Here is a 15,387-nt window from a genome sequence, read left to right as displayed (position 1 = left end):
ACATACACACTTCTTTACTTGGAGGGGAGACTTTAGGGGTTAGGTATATCTGGACTATCAGGGATCAGTTTACTGTGCTATTAACAAACACAGAGCTTGAGAGATGTCTTGGTATCATGGGAATAGATTTTAAATGGGTAATAAAGAAATCAAAACGGCGCCTGCMCTGTAAATGTGCTCGTTTTCAAGAACAGCCATAAAGCTCTTCACATCACTACATCAGTTTATGAAGTAATGTTGCAATCTGAGTATCTCAGCATAGATTTTGGAGGTRCTGTGTGGCTTCAGGGATAAGGCTAAGACAAGTAATTTGAAATGTTCTGGTAGAAGGAGTTACGTAAGTGGCACATGTTATTACAGTTAGTATGGTGTAAAATTAAACCTTTAAGCATTTAGTAGATTTAGTAAGAGAGGATGATTATTGGTTTAAAGGAATTACTGAAGTTTTTATCATCCTAGAATTCTGTCTGGGAGAAAATAGAATTTTGTAATACAAGTTCCAACTGATATTTGGATGTTATGAAATTTTCTACGTTTTCTATGTCCCAGCAACATTTCAGCAATTCAGCTGCTTACCAAGTGGTAATCTTTCTTTTCATATGCAGACCAGTTTAAAGCCTTTGCTCTCTCCTGATGCCTATGGCCAGAGCCATGCTAAAAGAAGCAGTGTCATTGCTTAGGAGGTGTGCTAAGTGCTTTGCTGTTCTGACAGACTCAGATACAGGACTAATAAAACACCATTGCAGTTACCAATATCTTCATTCAGGGCTTTTCTTTGAAACTATCTTTGAAAATATGAATTATTATTATTATTATTACTACTATTAATACCTTTGTGATTCACTACCAATTAGTCCTCTTTAGCACCTTTATTGATAACCAAAAATACGACCAGAAAGGCTATATCAGAAACAGCCTTAATGTCTGCCAAAATCTCCCAAGCTTAGAGGAAAAACTAAACAGTCGCTCAAGACCTTGAGCACCATGATCATACAGCTTCTAGAGCCTCAACTGCTCATAAAAAGTCTTAAAGAAACAAAAACAAAACCCCAGCCATTTGATGTAAGTGGTTCTGTGATCTGTATATGTTGTAATTAAACCTGTTAATTCTTTATACAGATTTCTGGCTTTTTTAAGCTTTAAAGGAAACCCAGAGTATTCCTGTTCTGCTGAAGGATGCTGTGTATGTGATCTGGTATATAACAAAGAGAATCTTGCATAGATGGATATCCTGCAGATAGTCACTGTTGTCTTTTCTAAGGCTCCAGTGAAGGATGCCCACAGTTGCAGGGCAGGGCAAAGGGTATTTGTTGGAGATTGAGCCTATGTTATTTAAAGCTTTATGGCTTATGCTTTTTCCCAGTTTGAATGCATGTGTTTCATCATGTTTCTAAAGGTCAGATCATTATGAGCATACTTATTTATTCTTTGAATTAATTGCATTTAAACACTTCACAAGACCATATATATTGAGAAATGACTCTTGTACAGGGCATGCTAAGGAATTGTATTGCTAATGTATTCTGCAGCAGGTAACTTTTGTGTGGCATACAGATGAGGCAAAGGATGGACAATAATTATGCTTTTTATTAGTAGGTCTGAATACTTCATAAACCAGTAATGCAAGGTAAATGAAATGACTTGACCAGGGTCATTCAGGAAGCTAGCTACAGCGAATTAAATTGAGAATGCATTTTGCTTTGCTGTTAATGCTGTATAAACTTCTCTATTCTTTTAAAGGAGTTAAGACTCAATAATCCTGTGATATCTCATCCTTGACTTTGACTAACTTCAGTAACAGATATATACCTCAAATGGGAGGAATGAAGGGGAAAAAAAATCTGGAGTGAATTGGTGTGAGGAGCCAGCAAAACAAGCAGATCATTTCTGTGGTACACCCTGGAAAGTATTCCCCACTGAGCTTCCTGGCCTTTGAAAAGCTTCAGAGTTGGAGGCCCTTTGGGGAATAAACAAGAGCTTGTACATCCCTTAGTGTGTACTCATCTTGAGCCTAAAGCAAAAAATAGAACATGTTGCAGATTTTTCAGAATTCTGTTAAAATATTTTTTCATTAAAATTTTATTAAGAATGTTTGATTGATTCCTAGGGTGAGTGATTAATTCATAGCTAATAGCTATGGAGCTCTAATTTCACAAATAACTGTATTTTATTATTTGTGTGGTATACAGAAACTTTTCTACATAATATGTTTTTGGTCCTATTGGGTAGGGCAGTAGGGCACACTTGGGCTGGGTACTAAAATGGTTGCAACAGCTGGAAAGGGAATACATCTTCAATTTAATGTTGAATACATGCTGATTAGGTTGGGCAATCATGTAAGGTCAGCTGGAGCTACTGCACGTGCTGACCTAACTTTCCTGAGTGAATTGAATTAACAAGTAGCAAAGATGCGTTGTCTAACAATGTTCTATTTTTCCACTGTAAGAAGCATTAGTGGAAACATTTGCGCAGGTGAGGAAATCCTGCATGTTTATGTGTAAGGCTGTTGCAAGTAGAAACTTTTAAAGACTTTTTAACAAAACCGATCAAAGGAGTATCTAATGTTAAATTGGTGATCGGAATAAAATGTTGGCTTTCCTTTGATAGGATTTGCTGTAAACACCTTTTTATTTAGTAAGGAAAATTTCATTACTAAGTTGCAGATGAAAAGCATGTCATCAAGGTTTGGATATTATTCCCTTGATATAAGGGATGAATCAGAATTTTTTCATTTGATATTGCACTTGATTCTAAAAAGATTCTTCTGCTTTGCATTTTTCTTTTACGGCTTTACACAGTAGCCATTTCAATATTCCTGTAATCCAGTAAGATCAAACTTATCCATGTATTCTGCTTTATTTTCAAGTATCACAGTTCATTCAGCCTGATATGCACAGACTGCATAGTGTTAGAGGTTCTGCGTGAGGAGAGGACATTGGTCATTTTTTAATGTGTTTCCCTACTTTAATGATAATTGCAATTTAATAGTGTCTTTCCCTTTTGGAAATGCCCACAACCAAACAAAACAGTGAAATTACATTGTTCCAAACTATATGTCACTTTTAARTCCTTTCAGAGTAGGAGACAGTTTACTTTCCTTTTTACCAGCAGAGAGAGTTAGGAAATAAATGCATTTTACAATGTTATTTTTCTTTAAGGGGACAATTGCCACTAAGCAATCAAATCTTACTTTTGTTTGGCTTTTCTTTATGCAACATAAGCAGTCTAAGTAATTTAGGTAAATTTGGTTAGTTACTTCTATCCTGTGCAGTTGGTAGGTACCTGAAACAAACTAGTAGCATTCCTAAGGCTCATTTACAGTCTGTCACAACTTTTGTGGTTTATTAGTGTTGAGGGGAGAGAAAAACAGGTTAGTACAACCATCAGAAAGTTTTGATTGGAGAAAAAGTAAACAATTTTGTTTTGTTTTGTGACTCTCATGCTATCTTCTTCTTCAATCTTTAGCTATGTAAATGCACGTTTACAATTTTTGATTTTCTGCTTGTTACCTTTTCTTCACTGGAAAATGGTGAGAAACAGAGACCGAAAAGGTAGGGAGAAAGAAGGGCATTTCTCTAATCTTTTTTTTTTTTTTTTTTTTAAGCTAAATAACAACAATGTGATCTGAAATAAAATGCAAATAGTATAGTAACAAGCAGGACCCAAGCCATGTGAAGAAAGCCAAAGCAGTATCATGGGACTGACTGGGAGGCAGTGGAGTACAAATAAGCATGAATTAAAACTTTGTGATGGAAAAGGTTATTGGTACTGATATTGCCATAGGGCATCAGTTTGGTAGGTTTCAAAATAGGATTTGACATCTGCAAGTGTGCTAGACATCATCTTCAGAGTTAAACTGAACTTTGGGGAGGATACTGAATCTCTTATGTCTGCGTTTGCTGGTTTCTAGCTGTTAAAGAACAACGGAGACTCTACTGCAGGGAAATTATTCTGTGTGGGTGTAGAGAGCTGTCTTTGAATTCCTGTTCCTGAGTGAAACTGGACCCCGAAACACAGGGGTTTGACTTAGTATGACCATTCCTGTGTTCCTTGAAGATTTGTCTATGCTTCAATTTCTGGGTGACTTCTATGAGAAGCCTTTATRAGACCTGGCTTTCTAAAGGTCCTAAGGACCACTCGTCTCAAAGCAGTATTTCTGTCCGAATCACATACCACAGTCATGCAAGCATCTAAATAACATAATACTCAGTTACAGCTACCCAGTACATTTAATWGATAGACTGGGATTCCAAATTTCTGTTAGGGCTTGTTATAAAAGCAGGAGTTAGAGGAGCTAAAATGAAGTAATAAAACTTTCCTCCAGAACTCAAGGCTTGAGTGCCATGTTTCAGGCTTCAGTGTATGTTCATGGTTGATTATAGACACCCTAAAAATAGGGGCATATAATGGAAATGCTGACAGATTCTAAACTATCCTGATGGTAACAGGCACTGCTATAATTAGGCATGCATCTCAGTAGACAGTGTAATATGATTGCCTTGTTTATATCCTAAGCTGGAAGGAATGTTTGTTAATCTAGACAATCCTTTTAAATGAGTTTGGGAGCAAGGGTTTGTGGAAAAAAGATGCAGAGGTTTATTTTGTATTCAGGCTGACTTGCATGTACATCAAGAAATAACAAATACTTGCAGGATATTGGATAACTCTGGTTAACTGCATAGTGTGATGATATCCTAGAAACAAGCAACAAAACACCAGAACTTACCTGAAAAGATCAGGCTTTGGACAATTCAGGAGCAGAAATTATGTGAAAAGTTTCCTGTCTTAATATTATAAATAGAACATGCTTGAAATTGTTCATATTTCAGTAGAACTTTTTTCCTCCTTTTTAGGGATGCAAACTCTCCAGTCAAAAAGCCCTTTTCTCCTGTTTTCCTCTTGTTGTGAAACTATTGTTTCTTGTGTAATTTTAGAGGTCAGAGCCCAGCTGTTGCTGAATTTAACTTGCTCCTGAAAGCACATTCTTTGGAAACGTACGGTGTTGATCCTCATCCTTGCAAGGTAACAGTTTTTTTCAATGACATTTAATAAAAAGCCATTAAATGAATTGATATTGCTCTGTTTGGGGGGGGGGGAGGGGACATGGTTTGGTTTGGTTTGTTTTTTTTTATCCAGGCACAAATATGGAGTAGTATATAAAAGAACCTGCCCTGTAACTACAGATTTCATTTTAGCCTTGGAAAAACATTGACTGGTTGAAATTTGTGTGTCAGTCCCACCCCGCCCCCGTCCCCCCAGCAAAAAAAAAAAAGTAACTCTAGAGGAAGTAGAATATCATAGGAGAGTATAAGAGGGTATTAAGGCAAAAAAATTTCTTATAATTAATCATTTCTTTGCATTTACTGCAAAGGTTTCAATAAGTAGTCTAGGTGTGAAATACTTTGTGTTTGCCAAGATTTTCAGGATTCAGTGCATTACTGTTGTCCAAAAGCTGCAAAAAATTGTTAGGCCTTGCTAGGTTATTATTTTGAACACCAGCAAAATATGCAAATCTCAGCAAGAACAGCAAACTAAATGTACAAGGGGGAGAACTGGGTATGCACATTACTCATTTGGGTATTCCACCGCTTCACTGTTTTGTAGTTCTCTATAAGAAGGTGATTTTAGTTATCAGTTCTGATTATTACATACACCTGCATTTTTAATAGCTTTAGCTGCAGTTTGTTTTTRATGTTGCCTACTTCACATTTTAACTGCTATTTTTGGTTGTACTCTAGCTTATATACCATCTACTTTGGTGGAACAGCAGAAATTTGTAATGCTGTCTGCTTAGCTGCTCTGGTGAGCACCTTTAAACAGCTCTAATCTAAAGCGCTGATTTCACATACACATTGCTAGAAATGGTGCTCCTAGTATGAGATATGGAGCCTGGTTCAGAGGTCACTGAAGTCAGTGACTTTGTAAACTTTACTTCCAAAGCATACTGCAGATTTTCAGAGCAGATCTTGGAGATATATGTTGGCACTTGACAAAATCCAAATCGGTTCAGCATCATCTCCTCTTTGCCCATGCAGGGAGGCTCATAGTGTGGGGGCATGCAGGGGTTCATGGCCCATGTTGAGAACTTGAGGAAAATAGTCCAGATTTTTGGAAGTGGGCTGCAAAGCAAGATGTTTTCCTGGCTCCGTAAATGTTCCTGTGCAACTCTGCTACCCAAGCAGCAGCATTGTTTTTGTATACCCATATTTTCTTGATAGATCACATGGAACAATAAAGCAGGTTAACTTTAGCATGGTAAGGGTCTGGAGCTTGGGATGGACAGGAAAGCCAGCTAATATAAAACTCACCTGAATCTTTACTCAAAAAACTTAAGCCAAAACTTTTATTGTGGAATTGAAAGTAAAAAATGGTCTTTCCTAATTTAAAGGCAAATAACATCAGATGTTCTTACTTCCACCCAGAATTAAGTACTTGCTTACTGTAGTAAATGTTATCTGTTAGCCACACTTCCAACATAATTGTTGGAAATGTCACAAAGTAACAAAGTGTTGTGAAATCTTAAACACCAGTGAAGTAGACGTGAATCCCTGGATTATATTTAGCCAGAACTTTTAAGTATGGGATATTAGAGAAGTATGTTTTGACCAAAATAGTAGATATCCCTAGGGAGTCCCTATGTGACATCAGCTACAAGTAAGTAAAAACAAAGCACAAGATGTTGTTACTCAGTTAAGTGGCTAGAAATGAATGAGGTCTGTGCTGCCAAGAGTAATCTTTGCTCTTCAGAAATGTATAATTTGCAAGCAAAATTTATTTCTAAAATGGAAATAAAATGCAGGTAGTCTATAATGAAGTAAGAATTTATGCTATCAGTAAGAAGTACCTCAATAGACAAGGAGAAAATTACATTTTTCTTTTTTGTCTTTAAAGGACTCAACGGGGATGACTACATTTTTAGGATTCACAGCTGCAGGATTTGTAGTTTTCCAGGGAAACAAAAGAATTCATTTGTTAAAATGGTAAGCATATGAAGTAAGAGTAAAATAATACATGTCAGAGTCTTTTTCCTTTCTTCCTAGTATCTTCGCCTGTATTTATTTTCTTTAAGGTGAAGTAAGTGAATATTCCTTTTTCTATCCCATCATATTTCAGTTTTAAAGCGTCTTAAATGAGAAGCTTAATAGTAATGATTTAGTCTTACTCTTCTTCCAGAGAAAATTGTTCCAGAGGTTGAGTTAGTCCACACAATGCACAACCCTAAAATTAAATAAGAGTTCTACTCTGGCTGAGCATCCCTCTCTACTACACTGTAGATCATCAGAGAGGCTTATTGGCAGAGACGTCTGGAAAAATTTATGAGTATCCACCTGCAACTTTATTTGGCTCTTGTAAAAAATTACCATTTTCCTCATTTAATTAATGTTCTCCAATTGGAAGAGAAAACAAGATCTTATTTGATAAGCAGAGGAGAAGAGAATGGCTTTGAGTTTTTTTTCTTTTAGCCTCTTTTTTTTTTAAGAAGAGAACACTTAGGCAGTCATCCTTTGTTTTTCTGGCAATTCTTTTTTCCTCCTGTAAAATACTTGACTTGGTTGGCCAGCATCAGCCATGCTAAAGGGAGATATAAAATTGAGTTCCTGGAGGTGTTGTGAAAGTAGTGGCTGTGCCCTGAGCTGCAGGGTATGGTGTGAGCATGGGCATGCTCAGACATCAGGGCATCTCCTTTTAGCCCTGCTGCTAAAGAGGTGCTAAAGAGTTGTTGGTTGCTTGGACATTGCTGCTTCCCCTCAGTGCTCCCAGCCTGTTATATGGGAGGAGGGGGGGCAGGAGGTAAAGAAATGGTGAGATAATTTTTTGTGTAGAGCTGGGCTTTTCCCAGCCTATACATAGAAACCTCCCTGAGAGCTGACTACTCTGAAATCTCAGTGTAGTCCTCCCTATACTATTCATCTCCCTGTGGAGAGCACTGGGGATGTGTCTGTCAAATACTGTGCATTAGTTATCCTGAAACTTGTAGTTTCCCTAGGGTTAAGGTCAGGTAGTCTTGGTAACAGTACTTTAGGTGGTTTATGCTTTTGGCATAACGACAGCGTAACCATGTCATTCTGTGCTGGAGGGAAGAGTGAATATGACTTGCCAAGCATGCATTGCCATACTTTGGGAGTCGAGGTTTAACGTGTTTTGTTTTTCGTGTTTTCGCTCAAGGATTCCTTGTCCTTTTGGAGATCTCTGCGTATTCATTTAGTCCATTGGCATGTAAGCAAGAAAATGAAATAGTGATGAAAAGTCATTAAGCTGTCTCAGTGTTACGCTGGCTATTGGAAGGTCAATCTGATGAGATTTATCTGGATGCAATACGCTGTTCGTTTAATATCTGGGACCGTGTTTTCTGAAGAATTGAGTACTATAATAGCTCTCACTGATATTATCTGAAATTTGCAACAGTAAAAATCCAAAATCATCTTTGAGATTTTCTTGTCTTCGGGTTTTACCGATCCTGTCCCACAGAATCTCAACAGATTTTGAGAACAGATGGACTTCACTAAGCATTAAGAAACATATTAATTACGATGGACACTCTGAAAGACATTTTCTTCAACTGTCACAACAAAAAAAAAATGAAGCAGAGCATACTATATGTTTTAGTTTAGGTTAAAAAAAAATTGATTCTGTTTGAGGTGATGCAGGATAAATTATCAGTGTAAGGTCAACACATTACATGAATTTGTTTTATTACTTCAGTTAGACCAAACAAAGTGGTTTTGGGTTCCTGGTTTGCTTCGAAGACTTCTTGTCCTATTGTTGTTTCAAAATGTATTCTTGTATTTTCTTGAATAATTTTGGATTCAGAAAATAAGTAATCTCTGCGGAAGATTCTAAAGCATGTTGAATCTCTGTAACCTGTCCCAAAAATCAGTCTGTTTTTGAATAAAACAATGTTAGAAATTCCTGAATAGAACATTCCTCCTTACCTTCAGAATCTTTTCCATTTTAACCATCTGCTATTTAAAATCTTAAGTTTATGAGAAATTAGAGTGTCTCCATTTCAACTGTGGTAATAACAAAATTTCTGCTACAGCTTAAACAGAGGCAACATATTGCCTTAATATTGTGTAGCACTATTTCATTCATAGATTGTGCTTTGAAACTTCGCTAAATTAAATTTTGACATAGATGTATAACCTAGTGACCCAAGACCCAGTAATTAGTGCTGTCAAACTTTTTTTTCTTTCCCATGATGTACACTATCTGCAAGTACTCAGTTACCAAGATAATCTGTGATATAGAACCATAAACAAATAAGCATACGGATAAGAAGTTGCTGGCAGAAAGTGCCTGCATCTAGAAAGTCATATGCCTTTTTATGCAACATCTGCATGCTAAGAGTCTTCCCTCACTTTTAATTACCTAACAGATCCTAAGATTTTACTCCTTAAAAGGAATTCTAGACTGTATTACAGAATGCAAGCATAAGCTTCTGTCTCCTTTTTACTTTCTCCTCTTCTAGCATCCAGAGTTAATTCTTTGAAAGTGCATAAGGATGTAAAACAAACACTCTGGGCTTATGTTCTGTACTCTAAAGGAAATTAGAATAGTACATGCTTTTATGGTAAAGGTTATAAGACTTTTGGTGAGGCTCTTTGTTGTTTGATAGCCTACTTGGGTTTGGGAATCAGTGACATTTGCACACAAATCACTTTTTTTACCTGTAGATCTATCTATTGTTCCAATACTTAAATGATTTTTCTCTTTTCAGGTGTGATGTCTATAAATTGAAGTTTGAAGGGAAGACTTTTTATGTGTTTGGAGCTCAGAAAGAGGTCAGGTTTAATGTTTTTACAGAAATTGTGTATTTGATTTAGAGTCAATTAAAATAYAATACTATCATCTTTAACTTCGATCTTAAACTTTGAAACAAGCAATAATTATATTTCATATTATAGATAAAATGTGAATGTTACTGATTTCAAGAGAATGTCTAATTTGTAAAGAGATCAGATGTTTGTCCCTTAACCTTCACGCAGTCAAGTTTTAATGGTTGGATTTTTAAAGCATGAAAGCTGCACCTACTCTAAAGCATGAGCAACATCTCTATATGACTGAAAATTCAGGTGGGCCTTGACTCCTGGATCAGAATGAGATCTTTTGATTTAGCTAATTAGGATCACCTTCTCAAATCTTGCTTAGCTAACTGGACTGGAGTCTGATCTAGGTAGTTAGGAGTCCTGCCACTGGCTTGTTAGCATTGAAATCCAGAGATTTTGCATGCTGTAATGACTTCTTTCACCCCTGGAAGGGTGATACAGCTTAGGACACAATCTGGGTGGTGAACAGAAAACAGAAGAAGGAAATAAGGCCCGAGATGCCAGGGGCTGGTCATGTGGTACCAGGGAGGATTTGACAGCAGGAGATAGTGAATAGGGAGAAAGTGGATGGTAAGTAGCAGAGCAAGTGTGCAACAGGGAATAGTGAACATAGAGGCTTTGATCCTGTCCTTTTGGCCTACAGGTGGTCAGTAGATTTATCCTAGAAGCCACTTTATATGCTGTTTTCTAGCCCCTCAAAATATCCCTTTTTATTTCTGAAGCAGTTGCACAGGCAGTTGGAATATCAACTACGTATGGGTTGTACTTCTGTAGGTGAACCATGGATTGAGGCTATACAGAAAACTTGATCTTTAGGGTATCCAGGTTATGGTGCTGCTGTCAGTTCCTGCTACTTCAGTCCTTCAGAATTCAACATTTTCATTGCTTTTATTTCCCTTCTTTTCCTTGCACTTAGAAAAAGGCTGTGCTGTCCTTCCATACCTCTACACCAGCAGCCTGCAAGCATCTTTGGAAGTGTGGGGTTGAGAACCAGGCTTTTTATAAGTAAGTAAACTTATCTCCGTTATCTGTACAAAGTAATGTGGATGTGAGTAGATGGCAGTTCAGTGTGTAATGTTCTCTGTTTCATTAGCAGGATTCAAAATGTGAACAGAATATACCCATGTTAGTGGGGAATATGACTTCATTTCAAGCCAGTACTACAAAATGTTTAAAATTAGAAAGATGCTGAAGGGTTTGGGGAGTGAAGAATTAAACTTTTTCCAGTACCCTGTTTCTTCAGCTCTGTAGTGTGAAGTCAGATGGACAGGGTACCATACTTGGTATCTGGGAACATAATTGTTAATCTTAGCCCTGCTGCTGAGTGCCTTGAAAACTGAAGAGACTGTGTCATATGCTGAAGTCTCTGGGCTCTTCTGCCAGAAGGTAATGCTCTCTCAGTAAAATCCAAGGTTTAGTAAAAGTTGATTTAAAAATTCTGAACAATGAGTTAAAAAAATGAAAATATTCTTAGATCAATTTTGAAAGCTGACAGCTATCTAGTTTAAGAAACAGGTGGCGTGTAAATTGACAAGAAAAAAAGAAGCATCCTCCCTATTCTCCAAAAGAGATCCTGAATATAATTTCTCATAAAAAGCCCTTAGGCTTTTTTTCCACTTCTTTCCTCAGGTGACTTTGTTAGATCATTCTCTTTGTTTATTAACACTTCCCTTTCAGAATATAGCTTTTATTCTTGCTACTTCGTCTCTCCTTACAGCATCTTGCATATTTCATAAAATTATTGTTTCTCTGCTGGAGCATAGCAACACCAGGGGCTGGTATAAAGGTAAATTTCAACTGGGTAGGAAGAATGTGTTTCCTAATGTGGATGTTAATGACCTGCTTTATTTTGGAGGAGATTCCTTCTTTTATTTTAACACTGATGAAATAATATATTCAATACTCAATTAAAATATTCAATGAAAAAACAGGAAATACAAGCTGGTACCATACAGCTGTTAATTCTTCTCTTTGTAAACATCTACTCTGCTTGAGACTGAGTTATAAAAAGATCATTAGGAAATGTTTTCCCTTGGAAGTGTGTGTAAGYAGGAAAATAGTGCATGTTGTTTGTTCGAACAGTTTTATGTTACTAGAACTAAATGTGGGGAATTGAGAAGAACAGTTCCTCTTGTCTATACCCAAAGGAGAGGAATTAGTACTCAAAGTAAAGATATATGAGGTGGGCTCATAGGAATATGATATCTTTGCTTTTGTAGTTGAATGGTTGTAATTTTACTGTTTGGCTTTTGGTCACAGATGTATGTTTTCCTCACTTCTGCTTTCCAGATAGCTTCAGGCCACTGCTATGGGGTTATTTCTTCAACATGATTGCTTAAAATTATCTTGCTTGCGTACGTTTCAGTGGGTCTTAGAAGAGGACTGTGTTAGTCAAGTGAGGAGCAGCAGTGATATTCAATGGCCAGGAAGTTGGCTGATTGTTAGGGATATAGTAATGGTTAATATGCAGAGTATGAAAACAAACAAACAAAAACAAACCCAACTCTCCAAACATGAAACTGAGGAACCAAAGAAATCTGTGAATAAAAGCTAGAATAGTAGTTTAAAAGCAGCAAAGGTCTTTGTRCAGTCAGAGAAACTGAACTATACATTGTGGATCCTCAGTTACTTAAGAGCATTATAAATATTATGGCCTGATTGCCTATTTATATACTACATGATATCAATGAGATATTTTGATTAGAACAGATGTAGCCAGGTCTTGCATGTAATTCCTGATAATGACACTTTGCCTTAATTATATTTGGGCCTTTCCTCTGCTAGAAGAGCTTGAGACTTGAAATTTAAGCTAAGATTGTGATCTTTCAGTATGTCTTGAAAAATGGAGCTTTATTCATTACTCAATCCAGGCTCAGGGTTGACTGCTGTGATTATTTTCAAATAGCTATAAATCGTAGAAGATCATCTACTAGGATCCAAGAGTGAGAGAGTTGATGTAAAATCAGTTTGCCATTTCAAAACTGCAGAACGTCAAGGAAATGCCATGTCTGAGGTTGTACATGATCATTGTAGGTCAAACTGATTGCTCTGATAAAAGGTTGCTGCATATATTGTGATTAGGGAGAACAGTAGAATATGATGTAGCCTGCTTATAACTTGACTGTATAGATGGAGGGGAAATGCAGCTGCTCTGGGAGACAAGCATTACTGTTTCCTTGTTCCTTATTTGTTTTACTAGTGGAAATGTGGAAATAGCCACACCTTCCTGCAAACAAGCTGCTGTTAAGRAGAACTTGTCCTAGGGGCTGTTGGGTTGTTACAGTCTTTTCTTCATCCTATGAATTAAAGTCCCYAAATATGCAACACTCACCTGCCTTTTATTTTCTTGCTTTCCTACCTCTTTGTTTTATGCACAGTCATTCTGTACTGTCTAAATGGTTTTGTGTGCAGCTTTATATTAAGATTTGTGTATAGGCCTATAAAAAGTTGGAAAGGCCAACTACTGAATATTATCTTGTGGTATAAAAAATAACAAAGTTTGTAGTTGATTTTATTCATTTTTGCATATCAGGTTCCTTCTGTGCTGCAAATGTGACAGCCTCTGTTCTTTTTCTTCAAGGTATGCAAAATCCAGTCAGATCAAGACCATGTCCAGCAGCAAAATATTTTTCAAAGGCAGTAGATTTCGATATAGGTAGGTGTTTGCTGTTTCTTTTTCATGGTTAACCATTTTAGAAAGTAAGAGAAAGCTTCAGTAATTATTCATGGCAAATTGAGGGCTTCTCCTTCTTGAGGACTTGTTCAAACCTAATTCAGGTCAGGATTGAAAAGTATTTTTAGTGTTTGTCTAGAGTCTTTTATAAAATAAATTGGTGGCTTCGTGCAAACTTCTCTCAAATAGTAGTTCTACCAGAACAGGGTTCCACTTCTGGTATAATTGCTGTAAGATGAGGATTTGAGGTTAGTATAGAGACCGAATTCCCCTTTTACTGGGCAACTCTGGAATAGAGATGCATTAGTGGGACAGTGTAGTAACACCTAGTGTTCTCCCACAAGAAGCTGCTTTTTCTTGAGTGGTTTTGGAGATAAATGATCAACAGGATTTTTAATATGGAAAGTTACTTATGCACTGTATGTTTATGCACTGTATCTTTACATATGCAGTATATGTATATGTTACCTACTATATGTAGCTGTTTTGATATGAGAAGAAAACTGTTGCGTTTTTCTTTTTTCTTTTGAAAGTAACTTAATTGTTCATGTATGTATAGCTATTGGTATATAATTAACTTTGCTTAGTATTGGCTTGAATTTTAAATTCATGTTTTAATACAGTGGAAAAGTAGCCAAAGAGGTTGTAGAGGCAAGCTCTAAGATCCAGAGGGAACCTCCTGAAGTTCACAGGTATGTTTTGACATTCAATATTGAAGTTGAAGGATAGAGGAGGATTATTATGCTCTGCACAGAAATTCTCTTTTCTTATTGTGAGATGCAATCACTGTAGTTCTGAGCTCCCAAGTTGAGGCATACAAGCCTTGGGAAAGATGTGTTGCCAGTGTCACAAAATTCTGACAATTGCATATTGTCTCCTACACAAGGGAATTTAATCTGTGCTGCTTTGAAGTTGCCTTTAATCAATCAGTCAAATAAGTAGTTTATATTATTTTCTGTGTTATCACATAGAAAGTTGTTAAATGAGCCCGACAAAGAGATACATTTCCATTTTATTCCTAGTTCTTGTCCAGTTTTGAAAGACTGTTTTGTTTACATGTATGGGTATGTTTAAAGGTTTATGTGATAAATTTTCCATAACACAGATTAAAAAGCAAGAAGTTCACTCAGTATCTAAGAGGAAAAAAATTTGGCTTGTTAAAAATAAGCAGTTGGCCTTTGCAAGCAAACTAATATTTTTCTGGTGCTTATTGCTCATGCTGACAGTGAAAATTGATCAGAACCTAATTAAAGCTAACAAAGTCTTATTAGAAGATGAGAAAGAGGCCATCAGGGAAACACTATTTAAAACCTCTTTTTAAAAGAAGTTCATTCATTTTCTGAATATTTTACAGCCATATCCCTACTTTTCTTGCGCAAAATTTGTGGGGGAGGAGAGTTGTTTGGTTTCTCTTTAATTGAATCTGGCAATTCAATCTACACCTGAGAGAAAAGTGGATAGTCTTTACTCCAGGATAGGAATATATTTGCAGTAAATATTTATAAATATGGTGTCTGGTACCACCATGTAATAGTCAATGCACACAGGGGTGCCTTTGCRTCTGGTTTTGCAGAGTCCACTTAAAACTGTGTAAGTGATGGTCTGGGAGGTATTAACAGGGAACACAGGAAGCAGAATGTGGGGTCATCATTGAGACAGAGTAGATACTGAGATAAAGAAAGGTTTTAAAATAATTTTTAGCTTGTATTTTACTTTTACTTTACAATTTACTTKTACAATATTAGAAGAAAGTGTTGTTTAAAACTGTATGATACATTAGAAACAGATCAGAGGGAAATGTATTAAGTTTACAGAGCAATGTCATGTATTTAGCATCTGTAGATAGTAGTGTGTATTCCTTATAATTAACCTTCTTAAATGCTTGTA

The 15,387-nt window shown here is 36.5% G+C and overlaps 1 protein-coding gene across 1 annotated transcript in view; it reads left to right on the top strand.

Annotated features, from left to right (window-relative positions):
- Positions 1-15,387, top strand: part of FRMD3 (FERM domain containing 3) — a 38,714-nt gene that overhangs the window by 1,127 nt on the left and 22,200 nt on the right. The window contains exons 2-7 of the mRNA XM_026092162.1: positions 4,935-5,022; positions 6,892-6,980; positions 9,719-9,782; positions 10,744-10,832; positions 13,408-13,482; positions 14,124-14,192. Coding sequence (XP_025947947.1) covers positions 4,935-5,022; positions 6,892-6,980; positions 9,719-9,782; positions 10,744-10,832; positions 13,408-13,482; positions 14,124-14,192 — 474 coding nt within the window. The remainder of the gene's footprint in view (positions 1-4,934; positions 5,023-6,891; positions 6,981-9,718; positions 9,783-10,743; positions 10,833-13,407; positions 13,483-14,123; positions 14,193-15,387) is intronic.

The sequence above is a fragment of the Apteryx rowi genome, unplaced genomic scaffold, assembly GCF_003343035.1.
Source record: "Apteryx rowi isolate R43461 unplaced genomic scaffold, aptRow1 scaffold_1225, whole genome shotgun sequence".
NCBI classification, from domain to species: Eukaryota; Metazoa; Chordata; class Aves; order Apterygiformes; family Apterygidae; genus Apteryx; species Apteryx rowi.
The sequence above is the reverse complement of the archived record's forward strand: the minus strand, read 5'-3'. Positions and strand labels throughout refer to the sequence as shown.